At 38.1% G+C, this 27,162-nt stretch overlaps 8 protein-coding genes and 1 long non-coding RNA gene across 11 annotated transcripts; 4 read left to right on the forward strand and 5 right to left on the reverse strand.

Annotated features, from left to right (window-relative positions):
• The first annotated feature begins 966 nt into the window (after window positions 1-966).
• Csp (Cysteine string protein) lies at window positions 967-9,222 on the forward strand. Of its 2 annotated transcripts, XM_088032858.1 has the most exons (6): window positions 968-1,188; window positions 1,243-1,534; window positions 3,642-3,773; window positions 8,015-8,068; window positions 8,275-8,455; window positions 8,604-9,222. In XM_088032858.1, exons 1-6 carry the CDS (start codon window positions 1,166-1,168, stop codon window positions 8,639-8,641), a joined length of 720 nt encoding a protein of 239 aa, XP_087888984.1. In that variant the 5' UTR covers window positions 968-1,165; the 3' UTR covers window positions 8,642-9,222. The 2 variants fall into 2 exon arrangements, with proteins under 2 accessions (XP_087888985.1, XP_087888984.1); XM_088032859.1 differs by lacking the exon at window positions 8,015-8,068 and having other exon boundaries at window positions 967-1,188.
• On the reverse strand, window positions 9,112-10,776 carry mst (misato mitochondrial distribution and morphology regulator). The gene has a single exon (XM_088032851.1). The coding sequence runs from the start codon at window positions 10,774-10,776 to the stop codon at window positions 9,286-9,288; it is 1,491 nt and encodes a 496-aa protein (XP_087888977.1). The 3' UTR covers window positions 9,112-9,285.
• A 272-nt stretch (window positions 10,777-11,048) lies between these two features.
• On the reverse strand, window positions 11,049-12,223 carry LOC148177955 (uncharacterized). The gene is made up of 3 exons (XM_088032856.1): window positions 11,920-12,223; window positions 11,694-11,871; window positions 11,049-11,640 (listed from the first exon to the last, which is right to left on the reverse strand). Exons 1-3 carry the CDS (start codon window positions 12,133-12,135, stop codon window positions 11,057-11,059), a joined length of 978 nt encoding a protein of 325 aa, XP_087888982.1. The 5' UTR covers window positions 12,136-12,223; the 3' UTR covers window positions 11,049-11,056.
• Window positions 12,201-14,573, reverse strand: LOC148177956 (serine protease snk-like). Its single transcript, XM_088032855.1, has 5 exons — window positions 13,390-14,573; window positions 13,164-13,340; window positions 12,997-13,118; window positions 12,853-12,956; window positions 12,201-12,800 (listed from the first exon to the last, which is right to left on the reverse strand). The coding sequence occupies exons 1-5, from the start codon at window positions 13,526-13,528 to the stop codon at window positions 12,218-12,220; spliced, it is 1,125 nt and encodes a 374-aa protein (XP_087888981.1). The 5' UTR covers window positions 13,529-14,573; the 3' UTR covers window positions 12,201-12,217.
• On the forward strand, window positions 13,566-14,702 carry LOC148177957 (uncharacterized). Its single transcript, XR_015769863.1, has 3 exons — window positions 13,566-13,574; window positions 13,646-13,718; window positions 14,559-14,702. It is a non-coding gene; the product is annotated as an uncharacterized LOC148177957 (long non-coding RNA).
• Window positions 14,703-14,829: 127 nt separating this feature from the next.
• On the reverse strand, window positions 14,830-19,038 carry LOC148177958 (serine protease snk-like). Its single transcript, XM_088032854.1, has 6 exons — window positions 18,874-19,038; window positions 18,643-18,825; window positions 18,441-18,595; window positions 18,291-18,400; window positions 15,092-15,515; window positions 14,830-15,042 (listed from the first exon to the last, which is right to left on the reverse strand). The coding sequence occupies exons 1-6, from the start codon at window positions 18,956-18,958 to the stop codon at window positions 14,869-14,871; spliced, it is 1,131 nt and encodes a 376-aa protein (XP_087888980.1). The 5' UTR covers window positions 18,959-19,038; the 3' UTR covers window positions 14,830-14,868.
• Window positions 19,039-19,066: 28 nt separating this feature from the next.
• LOC148177959 (thiamine transporter 1-like) lies at window positions 19,067-23,299 on the forward strand. 2 transcript variants are annotated; one of them, XM_088032853.1, is made up of 3 exons: window positions 19,067-19,129; window positions 21,914-22,468; window positions 22,515-23,299. In XM_088032853.1, the coding sequence occupies exons 2-3, from the start codon at window positions 21,955-21,957 to the stop codon at window positions 23,279-23,281; spliced, it is 1,281 nt and encodes a 426-aa protein (XP_087888979.1). In that variant the 5' UTR covers window positions 19,067-19,129; window positions 21,914-21,954; the 3' UTR covers window positions 23,282-23,299. The 2 variants fall into 2 exon arrangements, with proteins under 2 accessions (XP_087888979.1, XP_087888978.1); XM_088032852.1 differs by lacking the exon at window positions 19,067-19,129 and having other exon boundaries at window positions 21,752-22,468.
• Window positions 23,300-24,491: 1,192 nt separating this feature from the next.
• LOC148177960 (uncharacterized) lies at window positions 24,492-25,543 on the forward strand. The gene is made up of 4 exons (XM_088033431.1): window positions 24,492-24,590; window positions 24,690-24,791; window positions 25,003-25,152; window positions 25,198-25,543. Exons 1-4 carry the CDS (start codon window positions 24,492-24,494, stop codon window positions 25,486-25,488), a joined length of 642 nt encoding a protein of 213 aa, XP_087889557.1. The 3' UTR covers window positions 25,489-25,543.
• On the reverse strand, window positions 25,473-25,990 carry LOC148177961 (uncharacterized). The gene is made up of 2 exons (XM_088032663.1): window positions 25,880-25,990; window positions 25,473-25,835 (listed from the first exon to the last, which is right to left on the reverse strand). Exons 1-2 carry the CDS (start codon window positions 25,934-25,936, stop codon window positions 25,524-25,526), a joined length of 369 nt encoding a protein of 122 aa, XP_087888789.1. The 5' UTR covers window positions 25,937-25,990; the 3' UTR covers window positions 25,473-25,523.
• Window positions 25,991-27,162: the final 1,172 nt, after the last annotated feature.

Raw genomic sequence — 27,162 nt, forward strand, 5'->3', positions numbered from 1 at the left:
AAAGTACTTTAGAATTGTTTTTTCTGTATGTTTTAATTTTTACTATAAACTACTGTCTTATGACTTTACATTAACTTTTTTTTTAAGCAAATGGTTTCAGTTTTTAGTTTTTAGTGCATTTATCACTTCACCGTATTTAATTTTTTTGCTGTAAAATGATAAACTGAATATATAATTTGACTTAAAGATTATTAAAAGTAACATTCATTCTTAACAAAGTCACAGATTTTGTGCATATTTTCTACTTTTTATATATTCCAGAGCTAATTATTATCGGTCCACTGAATAAAATATTAAGTTGGCAGAAGCCCTTAGCGATTTTTATCGGTAGCAGTTGGCAGCAAAAGCGTTTGACCTTGACGCATCTGCCATGCGTAGAAGCTAATAGTCTTGGACAACATTGCCAAAACTTGTTAAATCTCTATTATAATCATTCTTTTGCAACAAATTTTTAATTAGTTATTGATTAATACACTCAACTTTGACAACGTGTTAACCTCAAAAATCGCTACATTCAATTTTATCCTAATTTTTTCCCTAAGGAATTGAAAGCCTGATTTACACCCAAAAATCTTCGAAAATTTACAGAGGAGAGTGGACTGACAGCAATGAGCTGTACTTTAAATTTAACCTCATATGTAAAATTTATGAAAAACAAATTATTTCTGGTAGCGGGCGTTAATGGGTTAAAAAACGGATAATTGTGAGGTTAAATTGGTGTGTTTGTCAACCACAAATGTCAAATGTTAAATCAATTTATGCTAAGGTCACTAGATTTTTTCCAAAAGAGAAATTTTCATCTAGTGTCCTTAATTTATGCAACTTCCCTAAGAAGTATCGTGAGCTTTGTGTAGTTGTTTCTTTTTTTCCCATGTGTGGTACCGTGGTGAAGAAGGACAGAAACTGGAGGAGGAGGGTGGTTTTGTTGGATCCCGCGCGCAACCTCCGCCACTGGCGCAGTTACGTTTTTGGTGACTTTTCATTTTCCCCTATGTCACTTTCCTCACCGTCATCGAACGGTTTTTCTTGACAACTACTCATGGTAGCTAAAATCCAATAAGTGGCATAAAATGCGGATATAAATTCGAGTGGGTGGCTTTTCTTCATTCCGCGCATTTCTCCGTGTCCGTTGTATGAATTTGCCAGTTTTAAACCCGAAGAAGGAATGGATGCTAAAAGAAAACTATCGTAAGTCGGCTCACACCTGTCGCTAGGTGCCCCTTTTGACCCGTTTTTCTCCAGGACCCAGGGCGACTCCCTGTACGAAATCTTAGCATTGCCCAAAACCGCCACTGCTGAAGAAATTAAGAAGACCTACAGGAGGTTAGCGTTGAAATACCACCCCGATAAGAACCCAAACAACCCCGAAGCGTCGGAGAAATTCAAAGAAGTGAATAGGGCGCATTCGATTCTTAGCGATCCCACCAAGAGGAATATTTATGATAATTACGGCTCCTTGGGGCTGTACATCGCCGAGCAGTTCGGGGAGGAGAATGTCAACGCGTATTTCGCGATCACGTCGCCGTGGTGCAAGGTAGGCAACGCTAAAAAAATTAAGAGCCGTTTTTCCCCCATTACAGGTTCCTGTAATTTCAAAAAAAAAATTCGTATCGCCGGAAAACCACTTCCGCGCGATTAACTTTTGTTTTAATTACCAAGCAACCGCCCAACTTCCCCTGAAGCGAATTTACAGGTCGCCCCGAAAAATGTCGCTCGCCCCGCCACACAGTGGCTTCTGGTTGAACTAAAATCATGGCGCCTAAACGGCTTGACATAATTAGTTGAAATTTTCAGACTTTACATATTTTTACTTGCTTAATTTGATTATAAGGAAAAAAATGTTTTGATGAATTAGAAAACCACTCTCCTGTGTAAATTTTCGAAAATTTTTGGGTGTAAATCAGGCTTTCAATTCCTTAGGGAGAAAATTAGGGGAAAATTGAATGTAGCGATTTTTGAGGTTAACATGTTGTCAAAGTTGAGTTTATTAATCACTAACTAGTTTAAAATTTGTTGCAAAAGAATGATTTCAATAGAGATTTAACAGGTTTTGGCAATGACGATTAGCTTCTACGCATGCCACAGTTGCGTCAAGGTCAAACGCTTTTGCTGCCAACTGCTACCGATAAAAATCGCTAAGGGCTGCTGCCAACTTAATATTTTATTGATTGGACCGATAGTAATGAGCTTCTGGTATATATAAAAAGGAGAAAATATGTACAAAATCTGTGACTTTGTTAAGAATGAACCTTACTTTTAATAATCCTTAAGTCAAATTATATATTCAGTTTATCATTTTACAGCAAAAAAATTAAATACAGTGAAGTGATAAATGCACTAAAAACCCAGGGTTTTCAATTTTTTTTGCTAAAAACTGAAACAGCCATTTGCTTGAAATAAAATGTTAATGGAAAGTCAAAAGACAGTAGTTTATGGTAAAAATTAAAACATACAGAAAAAGCAATTCTAAAGTACTTTAAAAAAATTGTTAACTGGCTGTCCTTCATCTGCTATAAAATAAAGAAAAAAAAATTGATGCTTCCTTGTTTCCATGATTATGCACCCATTTTTCGTGTTAATAAGTGAGCAAATAATGTTGCTTGACTTTGAATATCACTTCAGTGATTAAATCATCTTAGAAAATTAGTAAAAATTAGAATTCAAAAATTTACTTTTTCCAAAATATTAGTTAGAAACAGGTTGACAGCAACGCAAAATTTTATTTTACATTATACACATACATATTTATTTATTTTATACAGGGTGATTTTTAAAAAACGGCAGGCGTAGAATTTTGATTTATGAACCGATTTTAAAAACTTAAAATACAAATTAAATGGCTCTTAAGTTACTATAAGCTGATGATTTTAGAATTTTTCTAAATGTCTTATTATATTTTGGGCGACATTCAACTTTCTTATTTTAAATTGGCATCCATATTTTTTCCATAATTTGGAAGATATTAATTTTCTTAATTCAGAAATGTGTAATATGCTCTACTTTTACAAATAAATAATTAAAAAAATATATCAAAATTAAAAAGAATTAAGCAATAAAAGTTGTAGTGTCAAAAGGCAGCAAATAACAGAAAGGATTGGCAATCTTTTTTCAAATTTTTAATAACAAAAGACAATAATAATTACAAATCAATAGAAACAATTAATTAAAATCATGCGATTTTAGCGACTTTAACGGCGTATATTTTTATATGATTTGGTGAATAATTCTGAAATTAAGACAATATCTGGAGCCCAACTAAAACTTGCATCTGTGTTAATTACAGCTCGATAAAAAAATGTCAATTTTTCAATTTTCGTTCAACCAGAAGCTTGCAAGTTGCCCACTGCGCCACTGGAATCGATACATTTCCATCTCCAACAAAGCCCTGATAACACAAACATGATCTTTTCTTATCACTCCTTGATAATCCTCTCGCATTCTTCGACGATGCCCGACAATCTAAACCTCCCCGTGTGGTTAATCTACTGGTCCGAGGCGAAAATTCTGGGCGACAACTGCAGGGTCGCCAACCCCACCGAATCGCCAAGGTCACTAGATGAAAATTTCTCTTTTCTACAAAAGCGAAATTTTCATCTAATGACCTTACGAATCGCACCTAAACTAATTTTTGTTTTTTCCAGGCCCTCTTCGTAGTATGCGGTATAATCACGTGCTGTTATTGCTGTTGTTGTCTCTGCTGCTGTTGCAACTTCTGCTGCGGAAAGTGCAAACCGCGACCACCGGAAGACACTGGAGATTATCACACGCTGAACGTAAGTGTTTTCTTGGTTGTTTTTAATCCGAGTTTTATTATCGTTGATGCATGTTCTTTTTTCTGTCGGGACGGCGGGGTTGTGTAAGGTAAGTTCGCACTTTAGACGCACCTTCATGATTATTTTTTTTGTTTCACTGTGTATATTTTCGGGCGCGGATTTGTACGGCCAAAATTCCGTGGGGCAAAATGGCCGATCCAAGATGGCGTGCTAGTATACGCGGTGGCCCAGTTAAGCGTTTTCGAGGCCAATATCGTTTTTTTTACGGATTTTAGTTAAATTTACATCCATAATTATTGATTGAGGCTTGGTTTGACATTATTCATTATTTATACAAGGTGGCTTCGGAACTACAAATGTCAGTTGAAAAATATAAACCATATTTATAATGAGCGGCAATAGATATTTACATAAAAAGTACGGAAAGTGACCAATTTTGCACGAGTGTGAATGTACGAGTGCAAGAAAGACACTTTCCGAAGTGTTATGTACACTATTTTTCCTACGACCACATATCCACCTACATCCACCAAATAAAAAATTCCAAAATTTGTCTCTGTTGCTCTATAATTTTGAAATTTAGCACAGTTAATAAGCAAGTCTAAATTAGTAATTTCCTCAATTTTCATTGCTCTGCCGTTAGAATTGTCTGAGTTACACGCCTTTTAATAAAAAAAATTGGTTTTTTTTGTTCATCTTCCAAATGAAAAATTCCAAAATTTGTCCACGTTGCTCTATAATTTTGAAATTTAACACAGTTAATAAGCAAGTCTAAATTAGTAATTTCCTCAATTTTCATTGCTCTGCCGTTAGAATTGTCTGAGTTACACGCCTTTTAATAAAAAAATTGTGTTTTTTTGTTCATCTTCCAAATGAAAAATTCCAAAATTTGTCCCCGTTGCTCTATAATTTTGAAATTTAGCACAGTTAATAAGCAAGTCTAAATTAGTAATTTCCTCAATTTTCATTGCTCTGCCGTTAGAATTGTCTGAGTTACACGTCAATTAATAAAAAAATTTTTTTTTTTGTTCATCCAAATGAAAAATTCCAAAATTTGTCTCTGTTGCTCTATAATTTTGAAATTAGGCACAGTTAATAAGCAAGTCTAAATTAGTAATTTCCTCAATTTTCGTTGCTCTGCCGTTAAAATTGTCGGAGTTACACGCCTTTTAATAAAAAAATTGTTTTTTTTTGTTCATCCTCCAAGTGAAAAATTCCAAAATTTGTCTCTGTTGCTCTATAATTTTGAAATTTAGCACAGTTAGTAAGCAAGTCTAAATTAGTAATTTCCTCAATTTTCATTGCTCTGCCGTTAGAATTGTCTGAGTTACACGCCTTTTAATAAAAAAAATGTGTTTTTTTGTTCATCCTCCAAATAAAAATTCCAAAATTTGTCTCTGTTGCTCTATAATTTTGAAATTTAGCACAGTTAGTAAGCAAGTCTAAATTAGTAATTTCCTCAATTTTCATTGCTCTGCCGTTAGAATTGTCTGAGTTACACGCCTTTTAATAAAAAAATTGTGTTTTTTTGTTCATCTTCCAAATGAAAAATTCCAAAATTTGTCCCCGTTGCTCTATAATTTTGAAATTTAGCACAGTTAATAAGCAAGTCTAAATTAGTAATTTCCTCAATTTTCATTGCTCTGCCGTTAGAATTGTCTGAGTTACACGTCAATTAATAAAAAAATTGTTTTTTTTTTGTTCATCCAAATGAAAAATTCCAAAATTTGTCCCCGTTGCTCTATAATTTTGAAATTAGGCACAGTTAATAAGCAAGTCTAAATTAGTAATTTCCTCAATTTTCGTTGCTCTGCCGTTAAAATTGTCTGAGTTACACGCATTTTAATAAAAAAATTGTTTTTTTTTGTTCATCCTCCAAGTGAAAAATTCCAAAATTTGTCTCTGTTGCTCTATAATTTTGAAATTTAGCACAGTTTGTAAGCAAGTCTAAATTAGTAATTTCCTCAATTTTCATTGCTCTGCCGTTAGAATTGTCTGAGTTACACGCCTTTTAATAAAAAAATTGTGTTTTTTTGTTCATCTTCCAAATGAAAAATTCCAAAATTTGTCCCCGTTGCTCTATAATTTTGAAATTTAGCACAGTTAATAAGCAAGTCTAAATTAGTAATTTCCTCAATTTTCATTGCTCTGCCGTTAGAATTGTCTGAGTTACACGCCTTTTAATAAAAAAATTGTGTTTTTTTGTTCATCTTCCAAATGAAAAATTCCAAAATTTGTCCCCGTTGCTCTATAATTTTGAAATTTAGCACAGTTAATAAGCAAGTCTAAATTAGTAATTTCCTCAATTTTCATTGCTCTGCCGTTAGAATTGTCTGAGTTACACGCCTTTTAATAAAAAAAATGTGTTTTTTTGTTCATCCTCCAAATAAAAATTCCAAAATTTGTCTCTGTTGCTCTATAATTTTGAAATTTAGCACAGTTAGTAAGCAAGTCTAAATTAGTAATTTCCTCAATTTTCATTGCTCTGCCGTTAGAATTGTCTGAGTTACACGCCTTTTAATAAAAAAATTGTGTTTTTTTGTTCATCTTCCAAATGAAAAATTCCAAAATTTGTCCCCGTTGCTCTATAATTTTGAAATTTAGCACAGTTAATAAGCAAGTCTAAATTAGTAATTTCCTCAATTTTCATTGCTCTGCCGTTAGAATTGTCTGAGTTACACGTCAATTAATAAAAAAATTGTTTTTTTTTTGTTCATCCAAATGAAAAATTCCAAAATTTGTCCCCGTTGCTCTATAATTTTGAAATTAGGCACAGTTAATAAGCAAGTCTAAATTAGTAATTTCCTCAATTTTCGTTGCTCTGCCGTTAAAATTGTCTGAGTTACACGCATTTTAATAAAAAAATTGATTTTTTTTGTTCATCCTCCATATGAAAAATTCCAAAATTTGTCTCTGTTGCTCTATAATTTTGAAATTTAGCACATTTAGTAAGCAAGTCTAAATTAGTAATTTCCTCAATTTTCGTTGCTCTGCCGTTAAAATTGTCCAAGTTACACGCCTTTTAATAAAAAAATTGTTTTTTTTTTGTTCATCCTCTAAATGAAAAATTCCAAAATTTGTCTCTGTTGCTCTATAATTTTTAAATTTAGCACAGTTAGTAAGCAAGTCTAAATTAGTAATTTCCTCAATTTTCGTTGCTCTGCCGTTAAAATTGTCTGAGTTACACGCATTTTAATAAAAAAATTGTGTTTTTTTTGTTCATCCTCCAAATAAAAATTCCAAAATTTGTCTCTGTTGCTCTATAATTTTGAAATTTAGCACAGTTAATAAGCAGGTCTAAATTAGTAATTTCCTCAATTTTCGTTCTTCTGCCGTTGAAATTGTCGGAGTTACACGGATTTTAATAAAAAAATTGGTGTTTTTTTTTTGTTCATCCACCAAATAAAAAAATCTAAAATCTGTCTTTGTTGCTCTATAATTTTGAAATTTAGCACAGTTAATAAACAAGTCTAAATTAGTAATTTCCTCAATTTTTGTTGTTCTGCCGTTAAAATTGTCGGAGTTACACGCCTTTTAATAAAAAAATTTTGTTTTTTTGTTCATCCTCCAAATAAAAAATTCCAAAATTTGTCTCTGTTGTTCTATAATTTTGAAATTTGGCACAGTTAATCAGCAGGTCCAAATTAGTAATTTCCTTAATTTTTATTGTTCTGCCGTTAGAGTTGACGCAGTTATACTGTCACAACTTATGGTTTCTTCCTGATGTAGGAAAAATAGTGTATATAACTCGTTGGAAAGTGTCTTTCTTGCACTCGTACATTCACTCTCGTGCGAAATTGGCCACTTTCCGCACTTGTTATGTAAATATTCTCCTATTGACATTTCATAGCCACATAACATTTTGCAGTAATGACATTTTTGAAATAACTAATAAAATGACTAATAATTTCTCGAAATAACAGACCATAACCCCAAATGAGAAATGTCAAAAACGTCAGATTGAAACAAATGCCTTGGATGTCGAAAATTCCTAGTTTTCATAGCCAGAGATGATTTTGTCGCGTTCTCAGTTTTTGCTCGATTTCTCGGAAACTGGAGCTGCTAGACGGTTCATTTTCAGCAGACACCTTTATGACTACCTCAGTTATCTGGGTTTTAAATTTCGTTAAAATCCGTTGGTAAATAACAAAGATATTGACTGTAAAGTGTCGGAATTTTGGCCGCCGCCCCCATTGCCTTTTTTTGTTTTTTGTCGTTCTCATACGTAGTGATGTTTTCAGCGAGAGCAAGGTCCCAGTAATAATCAGCCTATTTCGACCCAGCCAGGTAAAAGGGTGAGTTTTGTTTCCAGCGTTTTGGTAACACTGTGGTTAGTGGGGGCTGAAGTAAAGCGTTGTGTGTACAGTTCTCATCGGCATGTCCCTCCCCTCCTCTGTAGTTAGCCCCCCTGTAGAGCTTATCCGTGCTTTGTACAAAAGGCGGCTGTGGACACGTCGCAGGTTCCGATTGGCCGCGTCAAATGACCTCTTTGTGGTTGCAGGAGGACGGCTCGGACGACGAACCGGCGCTCGGGACCCCTAGGAACGATTCGCCCCCGGTCACCTCCCAGCCGTCGCCGAAGAAGGGCCCCAACGCCCCCGTGTATGCCATGCCGCCGCCCACGTCAAATTTGGGTGAGAGCGCGGCGTTGAATCAAGGAGACGTGCCTGTGTACACGCCAGGTGTGTGAAGTTTTCGGTCCTTGCAGCCGGATCGCGGCTTGCATGTCGCTGTGTAGTTGTAGTGTTTGGTAGCTTGCAGTCACGCAACCGCGTGCGATTAAAAGTCCCCGATAAGTCGTGGAAATCGATTAACTTCTCTCGGTTGTAGGAATGACGAATTCGCCAACGAAGGGCCAGCAGTGGTGAGGAGAGAGTCACGGGAAGCCATCGTCTGCAGCTCTTGAATCCTCTAGTCATTAATAAGCGACTTTTGACGAAACAGCTCGCCTCGATTTACACAATATTAAAAAAAAAAGTATTTTACGTCTCCTTGTCTTACCATTTATCAAACACACTTAAACTTAGAGATTAAATAAACTACGAATATTTTGTAGGTCGTTCGTATAACATTTTTATTGTTATTGGCACCGAAAGAAAAACAATTAGTATTTTTAAGGCCGTCGATTTAATTTTTTGGTCCATCGAGCCGTATTTGTTGCGCGACATCTTTTGGATAATAGTATTGTTTTTCTATTGTGCTGTTCTGTTATAACTATAACATGTTAAAGGGGGTCTATATGTACTTGCTGTTAGTGTTAACTCAATTTTTGAATGATTATATCAATTATAGTGGTAAGTTGTGAAGACACCTGTTTGTAAAAATTATCCATCACTAGTTAAACTGTAATTTTACTATTTATTGAATGTATAATTGTTGAAACGATTATTTTAGCTTAGATATTATACAGCAACTTCAATGTACATTAAAATTAAATTGCGTACCACAATCTCGTCTTTTTTACCAAAAACAGTACTACCAACTTTATTTTTTTTTTTAGAAAAAAAAGGCATTAAATTAAATAACTCTCTTCGTAACAGTCCCTCAGATCTAAAATTTTATCGAAACACTCCTTCAACTGATCATTTTCAACCCCCTCGCTCACAAACTGGTGGAACCTCTTGTACTTCACCTTCTCCAAGTCTTCAGAAAGTGCCCCAAACACCCTCCCCACGAATTTCCCACTATGCAACCCCCCCAACACGCTCACACTCTCCTCCTGACCAAAAAACCGGGGAAATGGCGTCCTCACCGCCATTTTCTCCCCAGTCACAGCCACCTCACTCTTCGTACCAAAACACGTACAAACTAGATAAAACTCCAACATTTCCTTAACTGTCTCGCAACGGTACGCCGGCATGTCTCTCTGTCTCTCCGCCACGTGTGAAGGCCGCTTTAGCCGCGACTCTGGGATTCCCCTCAGTGTCACCAACTGTAGACTATTATCGCTCTCAATCTCGCAGTTTGGAGTGAGAGAGAGCGAAAGGGGGCCCTTCCACTCGTCGAGACAGTCAATCAAATCCTCGTTTTGTTTGATCGGGAACGGAAACCGACAGCTGGTGGCGGCGGCTTTCCGGCCATTCGTGGAAAAGTCGCTGCAGAGGTCGACCAGACTATGGGGGCTGCCTTTCAAGCGGTGGTTCAAAGTGACGGTGTCTAACGTGGCGGCGAGGACGGCACTAGAATGATAGGGGATGTTAGAACCAGGAAAATTAAATTGGTTTTGGTACGATAAAGGGGTGAAAAGGGAGGCGTGCTCGCTCAACCCCTCGAAGCACAGGGCTGTGGAGAGCAAATGTAGGGGGTTCTTGGAGACTTCAGGGTTCAACGGAACCCCAAAAATCGATTTCGGTGTGTATTCATCCCGCAGGTACTCAAGACACGCGACGGAAAGCCCCGAGAATCCGTTCCAAGAGTCTAACAACACGTGGAATCCTTGAAAATTGTTGCACTCTTCAACGTAGTTTCTTATTTTATCGGCAAAGTCTTCGCCCCACTGTTCGGATTTCCACAAATTCGCCCCCAGAGGGAAAATATCGAACGGGTCGCTTTCGCTTGAGTGTTGGTACTCGTTCACCACATTGACGCTGCGAGGGTGAAAGCGCGTGTAAAGAAAGTCAGACCAGACTCGCACCTCGCTCTCCAGGTCGTACGATTTGCCATGGCAGCCCCCTTCTTGTAGATCCTTCAGGAAATCGAGTTTCTCCTCAGGTTTCTGCGCGCGGACTTCGAGCCCCGCGGTGTCTAAGTCTTGGGGGAGTTGGTACAACTCCCCTTCTTCCGGGAGAGTTTTGAGACTCCCTTTCAAGTCAACGAGGAGGAGTCGGGGGGTGAAGGTCACCTCCCCTTTCAAATTCAGCCCTTCTCTGTACAGAACGTCATGGTTGATGTCAGTGGGGTGATCAGGGTCGTAAGTGAAGCTCGATTCTTGGATGTTCCACCAGTGAGTGCCCACGAAGTTCGAGTAGTGCCCGAATTGTAAGGTTAGGATTTCGTTGGACATAACCTCAAAGTTGGGTCACGGGGGGCTGCAACAAAAAGGGACGAGATTTGACAGGTAAACATAACCTATATCTTAATTTTTGATTTTGGAGTTTTTGAATCACATATAAAGACAGAAAATGATTTAGGGGACTCACTGAATATAGTTGCTGCGTTTTTCTTGATAAAATTCGAGTTTAAATGCATTAATGGCAGTGACAAAACAACGTGAATTTCGTATTCCACTAAAGTTGTGAAGGGAAATTAGGTTAGATACCTACATTACCGACGACATTCTAACCTCACTTTTTATTATTAGCAAAAAAATCGATTAATTTTAAGATATTGGAGTTGCAACGACTGTACACATACAACTGGAGGAGCAAATGTTGAACCCTGAGCTCGAATGAGGGGTCTCGACACATTTCCTTAATAATTATGAGACTTTTCAGCCCCAGGCAGCCCCCCGATTGCTCTTCGTCTCGTTGTATTACGTCAGTACACGCAGCGATTAGTTGTTTTTCATAAATGAAGACAAACTGTCTAATTAGAGTCTGTCTTAAGTGAGCCCCCTCACTGGCGACGTTCTCATTCAAATACTCCAAGAAATTCGTTTCTTGAAGGGCCAAACTCTCATAACTGTGAAGTCTCTGCAGGATTTTCTCCAACGCGCCCCAATCGTGGAGGTGGAGGAGCGCGTACGCAAATTTCACCTGTTTTCTCCTGAATATTAAACCAGTGATGTCCCCAGGGTCATGGGGGCCCTCGCTTTTGATTAAAGTAGTGACTACTTTATCGTTAGTTTCGTAATAAGAGATGTTTCGGACGACTCTCGCTGCGAAGCCCCCCCGGTCTAGGGCTTCCTGGTCGTGTTTCCTCACCAATTCTACAAATCTACGTTCTCAGGTGTCTTTATGGGGGGTACTCTAACAATGTTACCAAGTCTCTTCACGTTCTCCCGGTGTCTTTCATTCCTCCGCTTATTAAAATCGAGGATTTCGGTGCACAAGTCGCCCCCTTGAATTTCGTAGTTTCCAAGACACGTACTTATAAAAATGTCGCAGTTTTCTTTATCAACCCCCACGTGGCAAGTGGGGGCTAAACCCCGCAAAAACTTCTAAAAAGAACAGTTTTATATCAAAACAATTGTGAAAAGGGGGCTCACGAGAACGTTGAGTCTTTTGGTTGTCGCCGCCGAGGATTTCACTTGGAGAGTGTCGTAGACTACGTCACTAAACCCCTCGGCGATGGTGGAGACAGCTTCTGAGTGGAGTTTGGGGAAATCGTAGCGCTTCTGGAGGAGAAACTCGAAGATTTTCGGTTCGGTCATTTTTAGGTTATGTTTATGTTCGACACATGCGCGGTGTATATTTGGTTGCATAATCTAGTTATTTATGGCGCGTGTTTTAAAAACGTTTTATCTATAATTACTCAATAAAATTCCTCTGAGTCTCAAGAAGTGTTTATTTCAACCAAACTTCGTTTTCTATCCATTCCACGTAATGCAGCACGTTTACATAAACCCCAGCACCGCTCCCACACGTCATTCCAAAAGAAGTGATTCCTACGACGTCGTGCATGCAGCGGAGACCATCTTGGACGTGGCGGATCTGAACGGGGCCTCCAGAGTCCCCCTGGCAGGTGTCTCCCCCCATTTTGTTGGCATCCTGCGCGCAGAATTGCATATCCGATATTCCCATGGGAGCAAGTCTGTTTCGCACATATAAGTTGTTACAGGCATTCATATCCGTAATCTTCAATTTGATTTGAAGGAGGAATTTACTAAGGGAGCTTCCATCGCGGGTTGTGGAGCCCCAACCAGTAGCAACAACTTCTTCCGCGGCTAGTTGCGGATGAGAGTACAAACACGCAGGTCTTGTGTACGAGTCCAGTACAACGCTTTTTTCTAGTTTGATTAGAGCGATGTCGTGGTAACTAGAAGGGTAGGTGTACTTGGGGTGCACTACAATTTTAGAGACATTCAGGTCTTGTTTAGTGTCGTTGGAGGACAAATCTGTGACTCCCAATCTCACTATTGTTATGTTTCTAGAAGGAAGGACGTTATAAATAAAGTTTGTGTTGGCTGCACTGAACATACTGATGGGAGAAACAATGCGCTGCTGTCAAAATGAATTGGTCGCTGATCAAAGTGCCCCCACAGAGCCACTGTACTTCGGCGCCGTTATTTGTACCTAGAGAAGCCTACAAAAAATTACTAAATTGTGTGAATAACTAACCGTACCATGTGGGGAAAACTCTTTTTTTCCACCCTCATCCCCCCCACGATTAAAGGGACGAGGCCACAGCTAAGTCGTCTCTTTTCCCCCACTGTCTCGTAGGCATACTCCGAATATTCTCGGCATTCTAAACAGACAAAACTGGAAAAACATTCGCCGGAATTTCACTTACTTTCTCTGCTGATTTCCCCGTGTTGCAAAGGGCAACAGACTTTAGGCTCCGTGCCTTGGAAGCCGCAGACTTGGGGGAACCCCCGATGCTCTGTCAAGTCCTCCAGAGCCTTCTTGCACTCGTTTAGCGGCTTGCACTTTCCGTACGAGTTTGTGGTTCTCAACGTGCAGAGGTCCCCTAAAATGAAAATTTAAGAAGTGAGGATTTAATGTAATTTAGTTGGTACCTATTTTTGGGGCCGCATCGACCAAAATTTCGATCAGGAGCAGAAATACGTAGAGCCGCATTTTTGTTACTAAACGTAATATGTAATATTGACGCGGAGATTCGGAAAGTGACCTGTGACCTACGACCTTGACCGCCATTTGGATAACTTTGTTTCTCTAAAAAACCGCGGAGGTCATGATAGATGTAAAGTTATTTTTAATTAGATTCGGAGTAGGCTCTGGAATTTTAAATTGGCGTTTCTAATAACAGTGTAGCTGTCATTTTCTCTTAAGGTTTTTCATTTGTTTGGGTCTTTCACTAACTCGCTTAATGTGATTGGACCAACGGGTAAGAGTCTTCGTTTGTTTCGCTTTTCAGTGTTCTTGTTAAACGTCAATATTATCAATTTTTGACGTTTCGTTTCTACACTGGAAAAAAGTCGCGGATCAAGGTTAATACTTCTCGAAAATGGCATACACCTGAGTTCCCCTGATTTCCTCCTGATTTTACTTGTGATTTCGTCTAACTTCCTCTGATTTCCTTTTGATTTTCTCTAACTTTTCCTGATTTCTTTTTGATTTCGTCTCACTTTTCATGATTTCCTCTTGATTTCGTCCGACTTCCCCTGATTTACTTTTGAGTTCGCCTAACTTCCCCTGATTTCATTGTGATTTCGTCTAACTTCCCCTGATTTCCTATTGGTTTCGTCTAACTCCCCTGATTTCAATGGATTTCGTCTAACTTCCTCTGATTTTCTTTTGATTTTCTCTAACTTTTCCTGATTTCTTTTTGATTTCGTCTCACTTTTCCTGATTTCCTTTTGATTTTGTCCAACTTCCCCTGATTTTCTTTTGAGTTCGTCCAACTTCCCCTGATTTCATTGTGATTTCGTCTAACTTCTCCTGATTTCCTTTTGATTTCGTCTAACTTCCCCTGATTTCAATGGATTTCGTCCAACATCCCCTGATTTCCTTTTTCGTCCAACTTCCCCTGATTTCATTGTGATTTTGTCTAACTTCCCCTGATTTCAATGGATTTCGTCCAACTTCTCCTGATTTCCATTTGATTTCGTCTAACTTCCCCTGATTTCCTAAATTTAATACACCGATTTCCCAGGGAGGTTTACCCCTCGGTCGCAGACATTTGAATCGTCATCGCCTACATTATTAATATTTGCATTTCTTTCAGCCAATGGCATTTCTTCACTGATGATGTCTAACGAACACTACGACGTACGTTCTTTCATTTCCACAGCCCGACCCTGCATTTGTTTAGCGATCTCAATTTAGAGAGACTTTAAAATCCAAGTTTCATTAGACCTCTCCTGTGATACGGCCCTGTGATTTTGACAGTTTAGACGCTAAAAGAAATAGGAGAGGAATTTTTAAAAATTGTTATTTTCAAATGTATACAGGAGTACCGACTCACAAAAAATCTAAACAACAGAAAAACAATAAAGTCACCAAATAGACAACTTTATTTCCATTAACTACAACTTTTACTCCTCCGGCCAGACCTGGTCTTCAATCCACTTGATGTAGCGAGACACCCTCACATAAACACTTGAGGATCCACTGCACGGTCTCCCAAAAGAAGTAATTCCAATGACATCATACATACACTTGGCATCAGTCTCATTATGATACACCTGAAGAGGCCCTCCAGAGTCGCCCTACATAAAAACCAACTTCACCGTGGAAAAAACATAGTACGCAACAAACCCGACACGTGTCCTTCTTCTTATCATCGTCCGAAGCAGCACACAGTTGAATATCCTCAACAATTCCCTTTTCAAACCTCCGATTGATGCTGTTCTTGTAGCTGTCATTACACTGCTTGTTGTTGACCAGCAACAAGGTGACTTTCAGTAGCGTGGTGCTCTGAGAGTCTCCTTCCGCCGTGGTGTCCCCCCATCCCGTCGCTATAGCTTTGTCCGCCGCCACGTTGCTGTCGTAGTAAAGACAGGCGGGGCGCGCGTACGGGTTGAGATTCGCCGGTTTCTCGAGTTTCACCAGCCCAATGTCGTGGTAATGCGAGGGGTATTTGTACTCAGGGTGAGCTATCCATTGCGCGATCTTGATGTCCTGTCTCTTGAAGGTGCTGTTGAGGTCGATAACCCCCATCCGGACGTGTGTCATGTTCCCTCTAAAGTTCGGGGGACTTAAAAACGGGATTCAACCAGTTCGTCCCCAATACAATTTGCCCCCAGTTTAATTCATTCGGTGCGATCTTTGATAATAATTGAAGAATGGTTTATTTAATTTGAAATTCGTTTTCTAGCAGTGCTGCCACAACTCCCGTGAAAAGTAATTTTGTAGAAGAGAGAATTAATGCGTTACTGGGAAAAAAATCATGCGAGCCGTCGTTATTCATTAGCACTTTGAAGAAGGCTTTGATATTTGAATTTGGTTGGTAGCACTGAGAACACGCGAGTTTTTGAAGTTATTTCAGTTTTTTATTTCATCAATTTTACTGGTTTGTCTAACTATACTGTCGTTTTAATTATTTTCGGTTCATCCAAAAAAATATAATTTCTAAAGTTAGTCGTTTTTATTCAATTACTTTGAGTTTTGGTCCAATTAGTAATCAAGTCAGTACTAGTAAGTTCCCCAAATTTGGTTACTATGGCACTAAAATTATTAGAGTTACAACCATTACTACACAAATTTCTTAGTTTTTGGTCCATCTAAAAAATAAAAATTTCCAAAATCTGTCGCTTTCGCTCCATAACTTTGAATTTTGGCCCAGATAGTAATCAAACCTGCACTAGTTATTTCCCTAAATTTGGTTACTGCAGCATTAAAATCACTACAGTTGCAACACTTAAAACAAAAATTTCTAGTTTTCGGTCCATCCAAAAAGTTAAAATTTGTAAAATCGGTCGCTTTTCTTCAATTACTTTGACTTTTCGCTTATTTAGTAATCAAGTCTGTGCTAGTAACCTCCTCAAATTTAGTTACTATGGGGTTAAAATTACTAGAGTTACAACCCATAGTAAAGAAAATTGTCAATTTTTGGGTCATTCGAAAAATAAAATTTTCTAAAATTTATCGTTTTTGCTCTATAATTTGGAATTTTCGCACACTTGGTAATCAAGGCCAAGTTAGTAACCTCCCTAAATTTGATGATCGTGGCATTAAAATTCCCAGAGTTACAATCGTTAATACAAAAAATTTTTAGTTCTTGGTCCATCTTAAAAATTAAAATTTCTAAAATCAGTCGCTTTCGCTCTATAGTTTTCTAATTTGGTACAGTTAATAATCAAGTCTAAATTAGTAACTTCCCTGAATTTGGTTACTGTGGCATTAAAATTACAAAAGTTACAACGCTTAAAAAACAAATTTCTTAGTTTTCGGTCTATTCAAAAAATTAGAATTTCTAAAATATGTCGCTTTTGCTCTATAATTTTCTAATTTGGCACACTTAACAATCAAGTTTGAATTAGTACGTTTCCAATTTTTGGTTACTGTGGCAATAAAAATAGCAGAGTTACAACCTTGAAAACAAAAATTTCGTAGTTTTAGGTCAATCGAAGAAATTAAAATTTTTAAAATCTGTCGCTTTTGCTCAATAATTTTCTCATTTGGCACGCTTAGTAGTCAAATTTAAATTAGTTACTTCCTTTAATTTGGTTACTGTAGCATTAAAATTACAAAAGTTACAACGCGTAAAACACAAATTTCTTAGTTTTCGGTCTATTCAAAAAATTAGAATTTCTAAAATATGTCGCTTTTGCTCTATAATTTTCTAATTTGGCACACTTAACAATCAAATTTGAATTAGTACGTTTGCAATTTTTGGTTACTGTGGCAATACAAATAGCAGAGTTACAACCTTGAAAACAAAAATTTCGTAGTTTTAGGTCAATCGAAGAAATTAAAATTTTTAAAATCTATCGCTTTTGCTCAATAATTTTCTCATTTGGCACGCTTAGTAGTCAAATTTAAATTAGTTACTTCCTTAAATTTGGTTACTGTAGCATTAAAATTACAAAAGTTACAACGCTTAAAACACAATTTTTTTAGTTTTCGGTCTATTCAAAAAATTAGAATTTCTAAAATATGTCGCTTTTGCTCTATAATTTTCTAATTTGGCACACTTAACAATCAAGTTTGAATTAGTACGTTGCCAATTTTTGGTTACTGTGGCAATAAAAATAGCAGAGTTACAACCTTGAAAACAAAAATTTCGTAGTTTTAGGTCAATCGAAGAAATTAAAATTTTTAAAATCTGTCGCTTTTGCTCAATAATTTTCTCATTTGGCACGCTTAGTAGTCAAATTTAAATTAGTTACTTCCTTAAATTTGGTTACTGTAGTATTAAAATTACAAAAGTTACAACGCTTAAAACCCAAATTTCTTAGTTTTCGGTCTATTCAAAAAATTAGAATTTCTAAAATCTATTGGTTGTGCTCTATAATTTTTTAATTTGGCACACTGAATAGACAAGTTTAAATTAGTAATTTCCCTAAACATGGTTACTGTGGTATTTAAATTACCAGAGTTACAACCCTTAAAACAAACATTTCGTAGTTTTCGGTCCATACAAAAAATTAAAATTTCTAAAATCTGGCGGTTTTGCTCTATAATTTTCTAATTTGGCACACTTGGTAGTCAAGTTTAAATTAGTAACTTCCCTAAATTTGGTTACAGTGGCTTTAAAATTAACATAGTTACAACCCTTAAAACAAAATTTTCGTAGTTTTCGGTACATACAAAAAATTAAAATTTCTAAAACATCTGCAAATTAATTTTTTACTTTTAACTCTATCCGAGTCCGTTGATGCTCTTATTATTATTATTACAGCGCATGTAAACAAAGCCTTCAGGGACAAATTAGCCGAGGACGAATTTTCAAAGGGTCAAAATAACTGAATTGCCGGGGACAAACTGTCCGCAAATCCTTAAAAACAGTACTTACTGATACGGATCGGTCAGACAATGCGCCGCTGTCAAAACAAACAGTTCGCTGAGGAGGGTGCCGCCACACAACCACTTCAGACCATCGTGTTGTTCCTTCCCTAGAGCAACCTTTGAAGGAGTCGAAATGGTACTTTTAGTGTTTGTTTACCATGTGAGGAAATTCCTTCTTGGTGGCGGGTTTCCCCCCGCTGATGAGCTCCACGATTTCGTGGCCGCACTCAAACCGCCGGTGTTTTGGGGCGTTGGGGATGAGGATCGGCGACTCCACCACGGCGTAGGCGAAGTCCGCGTACTCGCGACATTCTGGAAATTATTTCCGTTGATCATCTCTTGTGAGGGGTGAAACTCACTCTTTCTGCTGATTTCTCCGAGTTTCCGCCCTTTGGGGCAACACACAATGGGGATGTGACCTTTGAAGTTACAGTTCTGTGGGAAACCCCGGTGGTTTCTCAAGTCGTCGTCGACTTTCGGGCAGTCGGAGATTAGTTTGCATTCTCCGGGCTCTCCGGTGGCTTTCAGGGTGCACAAATCACCTGCAAAGCGTAGTTTTTATTCTGACGTAAACAGTTGCGAGTGCTTACCAGCGAATTGTTGCCCTTTGGCAGGAAGAAAGAGAGGAAACAGGAGGAGGGTGCTGACGTAGCACTGCATTACCAGAAGCCACATGTTTACTTAGAACCATTAGAACGAAGAATAATCATTGTTTTGACTTATAATAAGTCAGTAGTGGGGGTGTCCTTGCTTTCACAGATTCTGCTGACAAAAAGAAACGCGTTGAAATTCTCAGAATCGATTTTAATTCAATTTGAGAAAATAAGAAGACTATCCAGACTTCCGGTAAATATTCGTGTCTTTGGTGGTCTTTTGGGCTCGTTCATGGTCAAAATCTGCAGTACCAAGGTGGTACCTTTGGACATATAGGCAACCATCATTTCAAGCGTACGCAGATTGTCTTCATTTGCAACTTGGAAAAATCTTTGTTGTCTATTTCGTGGCTTCATTGTGTTTCTGTTGTTTCGATTTGGTGAGTTGGTACTCCTGTATACATTTGAAAATCCAAATTTCTAAAAATTCCTCCCCTATTTCTGTTGGTCTGAATTTTTGAGATTTGAAACTGTCAAAATTTCTTTGTTTTAGCGCCAAAACTGTCAAAATCACAGGGCCGTATCTGAAATAATGGAAAGGTCTAATGAAACTTAGTTTTTAAAGTGTCTCTGAATTGGGCTCGCTAAACAAATGCAGGGACGGGGTGTGGAAATGAAAGAACGTACGTCGTAGTGTTCGTCTGACACCATCAGTGAAGAAATGCCATTGGCTGAAAGAAATGCAAATATTAATAATGTAGGCGGTGACGATTCAAATGTCTGCAAAAAAAGGGTTAACCTCCCTGGGAAATCAGGGTATCAATTTTGAGAAATCACTAGGATATCAGGAGAAGTTAGACGAAATCAAAAGGAAATCAGGGGAAGTTGGACGAAATCAAAAGGAAATCAGGGGAAGTTGGACAAAATCGAAAGAAAATCAGGGAAAATTAGACAAAAATTAGACAAAAAAAATCGGAGGAAGTTGGATGAAATAAAAAGACAATCAGGAGAAGTTGGACGAAATCAAAAGGAAATCAGGGGAAATTAGACGAAATCACAATGAAATCTGGGGAAGTTAGATGAAATCACAACGAAATTAAGGGAAGTTGGACAAAATCAAAAGAAAATTAGGGAAAATGAGATAAAATTAAAAAAAATCGTAGGAAGTTAGACCAAATAAAAAGAAAATCAGGAGAAGTTAGACGAAATCACAATGAAATCAGGAGAAGTTGGACGAAATCAAAAGAAAATCAGGGGAAGTTAGACGAAATCACAATGAAATCGGGAGAAGTTAGACAAAATCACAATGAAATCTGAAATCAGGGAAGTTGGACGAAATCAAAAGAAAATCAGGGGAAGTTAAATAAAATTAAAAGGAAATCAGGGGAAGTTAAACGAAATCACAATTAAATCGGGGGAAGTTAGACCAAACTACAATGAAATCAAAAGAAAATCAGGAGAAGTTAGACGAAATTAAAAGGAAACCAGGGGAAATTGGACGAAATCACAATGAAATCAGGAGAAGTTGGACGAAATCAAAAGAAAATCAGGGGAAGTTAGACGAAATCACAATGAAATCGGAAGAAGTTAGACGAAATCACAATGAAATCAGGGGATGTTGGACAAAATCAAAAGAAAATCAGGAGGTTAGACGAAATAAAAAAAAAATCAGGGGTCATTAGACGAAATCAAAAGAAAATTAGAGGAAGTTAGCCGAAATCAAAAGGAAATCAGGGGAAGTTAGACAAAATCAAAAGAAATTCAGGGGAAATTAAACAAAATTAAAATAAAATCGGAGGAAGTTAGACGAAATAAAAAGAAAATGAGGAAAATTTTGACGAAATCAAAAGGAAATCAAGGGAACTTAGACAAAATCGCAATGAAATCAGGGAAAGTTGGACGAAATTAAAAGAAAATCAGGAGAAGTTAGACTAAATCAAAAGGAAATCAGGGGTAATTTAGACGAAACCAAAAGTTCATGGCCAAAATCTGCATTACCAAGGTGGTACTTTTGGACATATAGGCAACCATCATTTCAAGCGTATGCAGATTATCTTGATTTGCAACTTGGAAAGATCTTTGTTGTCTATTTCGTGGCTCCATTGCTTTTCTGTTGTTTCGATTTTTGTGAGTTGGTACTCCTGTGTACATTTGAAAATGCAAATTTCTAAAAGTTCCTCCCCTATTTCTGTTGCTTTGAATTTTTGAGATCAGGAGAAATCAGGAGAAGTTAGACGAAATCGAAAGGAAATCAAGGGGAATAAGACGAAATCACAATGAAATCAGGGGGAATTAAACGAAATCACAATGAAATCAGGGAAAGCTGGACGAAATCAAAAGGCAATCAGAGAAAATAAAGAGATGAAATCAGGGGAAGTTAGACGAAATAAAAAAAATTAGGAGTTCAATGCATTCAAAAGAAAATCAAGGGAAGTTTATCGAAATTACAATGAAATCGGGAGAATTTAGAGGAAATCACAATGAAATCAGAGGAAGTTGGACGAAATGAAAAGAAAATCAGGAGAAGTTAAACGAAATCAAAAGGAAATCAGGGGTAATTAGACGAAATCAAAAGGAAATGAGGGGAAGTTAGACGAAATCAAAAGGAAATCTGGGGAAGTTAGACGAAATCAAAAGGAAATCAGGGGAAATTAGATGAAATCAAAAGGAAATCAGGGGAAGTTAGACGAAACCGAAAGTTCATGGTCAAAATCTGCATTACCAAGGTGGTACTTTTGGACATATAGGCATCATTTCAAGCGTATGCAGATTATCTTGATTTACAACTTTAAAAGATCTTTCTTGCTGAATCAACGTGTTAATAACCGCCACGTGTTTACCAATTCTTGGCAAAAAACTAGTTTACGGTCTTAATTGCCATATTATCTTAATGTTAGAATATGGCACGCAATCTTGTCAATAAACTGATTATCACAATCAAGATTTAAACAATAGCTCGCAAAAAACGAGACAATACTCGCACTAACACTGGTACTCCAACAGATAATTTTTTACACCAAAAAAACTTTAATTCTAGATATAAATGTCCGCGTCCCCCTCATCTAGCTGAACTTAGAAATGGAGCCGTGGTTCAAAATCTCCCTCCTTCTGTGCCTCTTCGGCTTCCTCAAAGAAATCCGTCCCTCGGAGCCCTTCGTCTACGACTTCTTCATCGATCCGCGATGGCACAACGTCACCGAAGACGAAATCACCAAAGAAGTATACCCGGTGGGCACCTACAGCAACATGATACTCCTCGTCATCGTGTTCCTCATCACCGACATGTGTCGGTACAAGCCTCTGATCATCCTCCTGGGGCTCTCCGGGATAGCCATCTTCGCGATGCTCATCTGGACGCAGTCCCTCTTCGAGCTGCAGGTCGTGGAGGTCTTCTACGGCATGTTCTGCGCGACGGAAGTCGCGTACTTCACTTACATCTACGCGAAGGTAGACAAAGACAAGTACCAGAAGGTCACCTCGCACACCAGAGGCGCGATTTTGGCGGGGCGCGCAATCTCCGGGATATCCTCGCAGGTGTTGGTGTCCACAGGCGCTATGAACTTCAAGGAGTTGAACTACATCACGTTCGCTGGTAAGGTGCCGTGGTAACACTTCGAAGAAGTCACTTCTGTTTCCAGCTGTCAGCTCTGCGACGATTTGGAGTTTGTTCCTTCCGCCGGTGGAGCGGAGCCTGTATTTCCACTCGGAGGAGTCGAAGGATCTGCCGTTTGCCAAGAAGGTAACGTCCGCGTTCACTCTTATGAAGTCGCACTTCTTGGACGCCTTCACCAACAGCCACGTGGTGAAGTGGTCGGCTTGGTGGGCGCTCTCCACGTGCGGCTACGTGCAGATCGAGAACTACATGCAACCGCTTTATGCCGCCATCCAGCAGAACACCGAAGCGGCTTATAATGGCGCCGTGGAAGCCATTTTGACCTTGTCAGGGTTCGTAGTCGCGCTCCTGGCAGGGTACCTCCACATCAACTGGGACATCAAAGGGGAGATTATTTTGGGGTGCTTCTCCCTCCTCCAAGGAGTTCTTATAGTTGTCAGCTCCCAAACCACCTGGATCTTCCTATGTTACGCTTTCTACATCATCTTCGGGGTGTTGTACCACTTCATGGTGACCATCGCCAGCGCGCAAATCGCCAAAAAGATCGACCAGGACAGTTATGGTCTCATTTTCGGCATCAACACGTTCTTCTCATTAGTCTGTAACTCCATTTTAACAGCTGTTGTGGTGACCAAAGGCTCGGGCTTCGCCCTCGACCCCAGGGACCAATACGTGGTGTATGGAAGCTACCACTTAGCCATCGCTGTAGTTTTCATGATCATGGGGGTACGAACCCTTGTAAAAAATCGACGAGTTGGGGGGAGCAGCGACGATATCACCCCAACTAGCTAAAATAAATTTTAAAGAATTTATTATTTTTTTGGGGGGAAGTAGGGAGTGCCCCATGTTAGTTGGTGCTTTCACCACCGAAAGCAACATTCAGCAAGAACCACGTGAAGGTCTGGGGCGTTTCTTGCCAGGAGGGTGGGATCCAGGAAGGGGTGGAAAATGTCAGAGTCAGAATAAGTCGCCAACTTAAATATTGGCTTAGCCGAGCGGCGCTGACTTTAGTGTTCTTTCAAACACACCCAGTGGTCCTAATTAGACCCTCATTCCTTCATACAGTTTCAATACAAACTGGGAAAATGGTTTCCAAGGTGTGACCTTGGATATTATGTGTGGAAAAAGCCGTGTTTTGAACACGAATGCGTAGTAATAATAATAATAATAATGATGATGAAGATGTCCTAAAGGCTTCAATGAGGACAACATGGCTGTCACTTTTATGTGGAAAAATAAAATTTCCCTAGAAAATGGAGAGATGAACAATGCCTACTGGACGAGGCGTCTCATTTCTTCATACAGTTTCAATACGACCAACAAAATTTTTTTTAAGAAAAAGATGCTCCAAAAAAGCTCAAATAATAAAATAATAATGGTAAAAATTGAAGATTTGAAAATATCAGCTGCATGAGCTGAAAAAAATAAGTATTTTATAAGCGAGATAACCTCAAATATTGAAAAGTCACCAAGTTAAAAATGCGGAAAATGAAAATAATATTGCGATGACAGACCCTCCCCACATCGCCGCCACTGCCCTTATTTTACAATCATTTTTCACACAAAAAACCGCGTTTTTAATTAATAACGTTCAAGAATCAAACTATCTGAGGCATAGTTGTAGAATAAACGCCCAAAAAAAACGAAAAAAGTCAATTTTTCTAGAATTTTTGTAACCTAACCTCACAAAAAGAGTGGTGCTAATTAGCGCCATAATTACCACTTTTGGCTCGTGATAACTTTACTGCGTATTTATGAATATATAATTGAAAGTTTAATCGCAAAATTAAGAGCCACAAACCTGAAAAACGGTAGTTTCCGGATCCTTTTGTGACATAACCTCAAAAATTTAGTCACGGAATAAAACCACCATCACCGCTTCCAGCTCTTGTGGGACTTTAATTTGAACACTTGGGGGGTGTATAATAAAAAAATGAGCGTCAAAACAAAAAACGCACGTAGAAATACATTTTTGTGAGCACAACAATTGCACAGCAAGCATATGCTGACGTGGGGGAAACCATTGCCAACCCGAAGACTAAAAATCACTGTTTCGGTTTTATGGGGGCTTGATTTTGCGGATTTATTATTTATGGGAGAAGCAGAGACGAGAAGGATTAAAAATCAGAGATTGAAGGGATTTTCCTCTTATCGTCAAAGATAAGGAATCATTGGAAATAAGTAATTAAAAAAATTGTAGGTACCAACTTATGAAAATGAAGTTCCTAAATTACATGGAAAAAAATTAAAACTGTTTTTATTCCCGTTTTCCCACAAACTCGTTTCAATTCTATTGATGCCCGTTTTCTTTTAAATCAGAAAAAACGTTTTTTCTAAATTTTTTAAAAATTGTTGGACAGGGCCGTATTTTTTTAATTTAGGCCCTCCCGGAAGCAAAAACAATGAAACCCTGTGAAAAAATACGCAAATTCGCTTATTTTCTCCACTAAATTACGTAAATAAAACAAACAAATTAATTCCACTGTTGTTAACCAAATTTGCACTTTTTCAAGCGTCCAAAACAAACAAACCATTTCCGCTCGACTCTTTATAAGCCCCAATTGAACAAACCCACCAACTATATAAACCCCCCCGAATCAAAAACCACCAGAACCATGTTAAACTCGGCGGTTTTCGCATTTCTTCTGGCGGCACTGTGCCAGGTAAGTTCTTTTTCCAAACTCCAAATTTTTGAATTGTTTCTTTAGGCCAAACACGACGAGATCATCGCCCAATGCAAGGCAGAGTTTGGGATAACCGACGCCATGAAACCCCTCCAAAGCACCGGTTTAACCGAACCAATGAAGTGCTTCATCAGATGCGCGAACGACAAACTTGGCTATCTAACACCCGATGGCAAACTTCTTTTGGAAAAAGTGAAAGCGGACGAGGAGTTCCCGTACAAATCACCGGAAATGTTTGCGTGTTTGGAGAAATTCCAGGGGTTTAGAGGGTGCGAAGGGGCTGAAGAAATCGCCAAATGTCACGAACACCACTAACTCCAAACTATATTGTAGTAGCTAAATACCTTTAATTACAAAGAGAAGCATTCAATTAGATCTGTTATTTTCTCGCAGGTGTTAACTCGGGTAAGTGAAGACGCGCACGCGTAGACTTTGTCGAGACGCACGTTATTACCATCGGCGATGTGGTCAGTTCGCATTTTTTCGACCATGACTGTACCATTGGTGCTAATGTAGCCACCGGTGGCGAAGAGACATTTGATGTAGCACTTTTTCTTGGGTGATAAGACCTCGGCGGGTTTGAGGACGCGCGCCTCTTCTTGGGATAGTCCGGTTTGTTGGCGACACTGCTCCTTCACCTGGTCGGTGATCCGGGAAACTCCCTAATCAAAAGAAGAAGTAGAAGAACAGAATCAAAAGAACTTACAAGGGTTTGGGCTAAAAACGCCACAAGAAGTAGAATGGCGACGAATTTTAACACCATGATTGGGTAGTGATAACCCCGAGGGTATCAGAATCAGTGGTACCAACTTTATTATCATTGCAGAGTTATCTTAAACTAAAGCAATCGATTAGTTGCGTCACGCAGTTTATCTTCAGGAGTTGCGCTTTGACCCGACAAGAAACCTCAAAATCTTACAATAAGAAGACGAAAAAGAAGAGTTAAACGAGCTTACAATAGTGAAGAGAAGAAAGACACAAAAAAGCATAGATTGTAACAAAACAGTTTTAAAATTCTAAAAAAAATTGTTCCGGCGCATCCACCATTTTTGGAGCACAAAAAAAATTGTATCTTTGGTTTTGTTGGCACCATTGCGATGAAATTTGGGCAGTTTACTACCCTTACCTCAATTATTAACTGTACCAAATTTCAACATTCTGAGGCAAGAAACTATCACTTTGGAAATTTTTATTTTTGGCACTAACAAAAATTTTCAAAAATTTATAAAAAAAATCGTATCTTTGGTTGTGTTGAAGCCACAGCGATAAAATTTTAGAAAGTTACTAATCTTAACTTACTTATTATCTGTTCCAAATTTCAAAATTCTGGAACAACAGACTGAGATTTTAGAAATTTTTACTTTTGGTACTAACAAAAATTTTCACAATTCTATAGAAAAAAAATTGTATCTTTGGTTGTGTTGGCGCCACTGCGATGAAATTTGGGGAGGTTGCTACTCTTACCTCATTTATTAACTGTACCAAATTTCAAAATTTTGCAGACACAAACTCAGATTTTAGAAATTTTTATTTTTGGTACTAACAAAAATTTTCAAAATTCTATAGAAAAAAAATCGTATTTTTTGTTGTGTTGGAGCCACACCGATGAAACTTCGGGAAGTTACTACTCCTAATTTACTTATTATCTGTTCCAAATTTCAAAATTCTGGAACAACAGACTGAGATTTTAGAAATTTTTACTTTTGGTACAAACAAAAATTTTCAAAATTCTATAGAAAAAAAATCGTATTTTTTGTTGTGTTGGAGCTACAGCGATGAAACTTTGGGAAGTTACTGCTCCTAAATTACTTATTATCTGTTCCAAATTTCAAAATTATAGAGCAACAAATTCAAATTTAAATTTTTTTTATTTTTAGAACTAGAAAAAGTTTCCAAATTCTATGAAAAAAAAAATTGTATCTTTGGTTGTGTTGGCGCCACTGCGATGAAATTTGGGGAGGTTGCTACTCTTACTTCATTTATTAACTG

This window comes from Gnatocerus cornutus, chromosome 3 (genome assembly GCF_029298725.1).
Source record: "Gnatocerus cornutus isolate USDA-ARS CGAHR chromosome 3, icGnaCorn1.1, whole genome shotgun sequence".
Classification (NCBI taxonomy): Eukaryota; Metazoa; Arthropoda; class Insecta; order Coleoptera; family Tenebrionidae; genus Gnatocerus; species Gnatocerus cornutus.

Bases quoted from the DNA above. Each gene is read 5' to 3' on its own strand.
- Csp (XM_088032858.1), top strand. From the start codon at position 1,166: ATGGATGCTAAAAGAAAACTATC. The intron at 3,774-8,014 runs GTAAGTGTTTTC...TGATGTTTTCAG, and splicing joins GAGATTATCACACGCTGAAC to CGAGAGCAAGGTCCCAGTAA. The intron at 8,069-8,274 runs GTGAGTTTTGTT...TTGTGGTTGCAG, and splicing joins CGACCCAGCCAGGTAAAAGG to GAGGACGGCTCGGACGACGA.
- mst (XM_088032851.1), bottom strand. From the start codon at position 10,776: ATGTCCAACGAAATCCTAACCTTACAATTCGGGCACTACTCGAACTTC.
- LOC148177955 (XM_088032856.1), bottom strand. From the start codon at position 12,135: ATGCAACCAAATATACACCGCGCATGTGTCGAACATAAACATAACCTA. The intron at 11,872-11,919 runs GTGAGCCCCCTT...TGTTCTTTTTAG, and splicing joins CCAAAAGACTCAACGTTCTC to AAGTTTTTGCGGGGTTTAGC. The intron at 11,641-11,693 runs GTAACATTGTTA...GTAGATTTGTAG, and splicing joins GGAGAACGTGAAGAGACTTG to AATTGGTGAGGAAACACGAC.
- LOC148177956 (XM_088032855.1), bottom strand. From the start codon at position 13,528: ATGGCGGTCAAGGTCGTAGGTCACAGGTCACTTTCCGAATCTCCGCGT. The intron at 13,341-13,389 runs GTACCAACTAAA...TTTTCATTTTAG, and splicing joins CGATGCGGCCCCAAAAATAG to GGGACCTCTGCACGTTGAGA. The intron at 13,119-13,163 runs GTAAGTGAAATT...TTGTCTGTTTAG, and splicing joins CGGGGAAATCAGCAGAGAAA to AATGCCGAGAATATTCGGAG.
- LOC148177958 (XM_088032854.1), bottom strand. From the start codon at position 18,958: ATGTGGCTTCTGGTAATGCAGTGCTACGTCAGCACCCTCCTCCTGTTT. The intron at 18,596-18,642 runs GTGAGTTTCACC...AATAATTTCCAG, and splicing joins CGGAGAAATCAGCAGAAAGA to AATGTCGCGAGTACGCGGAC. The intron at 15,516-18,290 runs GTAAGTACTGTT...CCCGAACTTTAG, and splicing joins TGTCTGACCGATCCGTATCA to AGGGAACATGACACACGTCC.
- LOC148177959 (XM_088032853.1), top strand. From the start codon at position 21,955: ATGGAGCCGTGGTTCAAAATCTCCCTCCTTCTGTGCCTCTTCGGCTTC. The intron at 22,469-22,514 runs GTAAGGTGCCGT...TTCTGTTTCCAG, and splicing joins GAACTACATCACGTTCGCTG to CTGTCAGCTCTGCGACGATT.
- LOC148177960 (XM_088033431.1), top strand. From the start codon at position 24,492: ATGCTGACGTGGGGGAAACCATTGCCAACCCGAAGACTAAAAATCACT. The intron at 24,591-24,689 runs GCAGAGACGAGA...AAAAAATTGTAG, and splicing joins ATTTATTATTTATGGGAGAA to GTACCAACTTATGAAAATGA. The intron at 25,153-25,197 runs GTAAGTTCTTTT...TTGTTTCTTTAG, and splicing joins TTCTGGCGGCACTGTGCCAG to GCCAAACACGACGAGATCAT.
- LOC148177961 (XM_088032663.1), bottom strand. From the start codon at position 25,936: ATGGTGTTAAAATTCGTCGCCATTCTACTTCTTGTGGCGTTTTTAGCC. The intron at 25,836-25,879 runs GTAAGTTCTTTT...TCTTTTGATTAG, and splicing joins CGTTTTTAGCCCAAACCCTT to GGAGTTTCCCGGATCACCGA.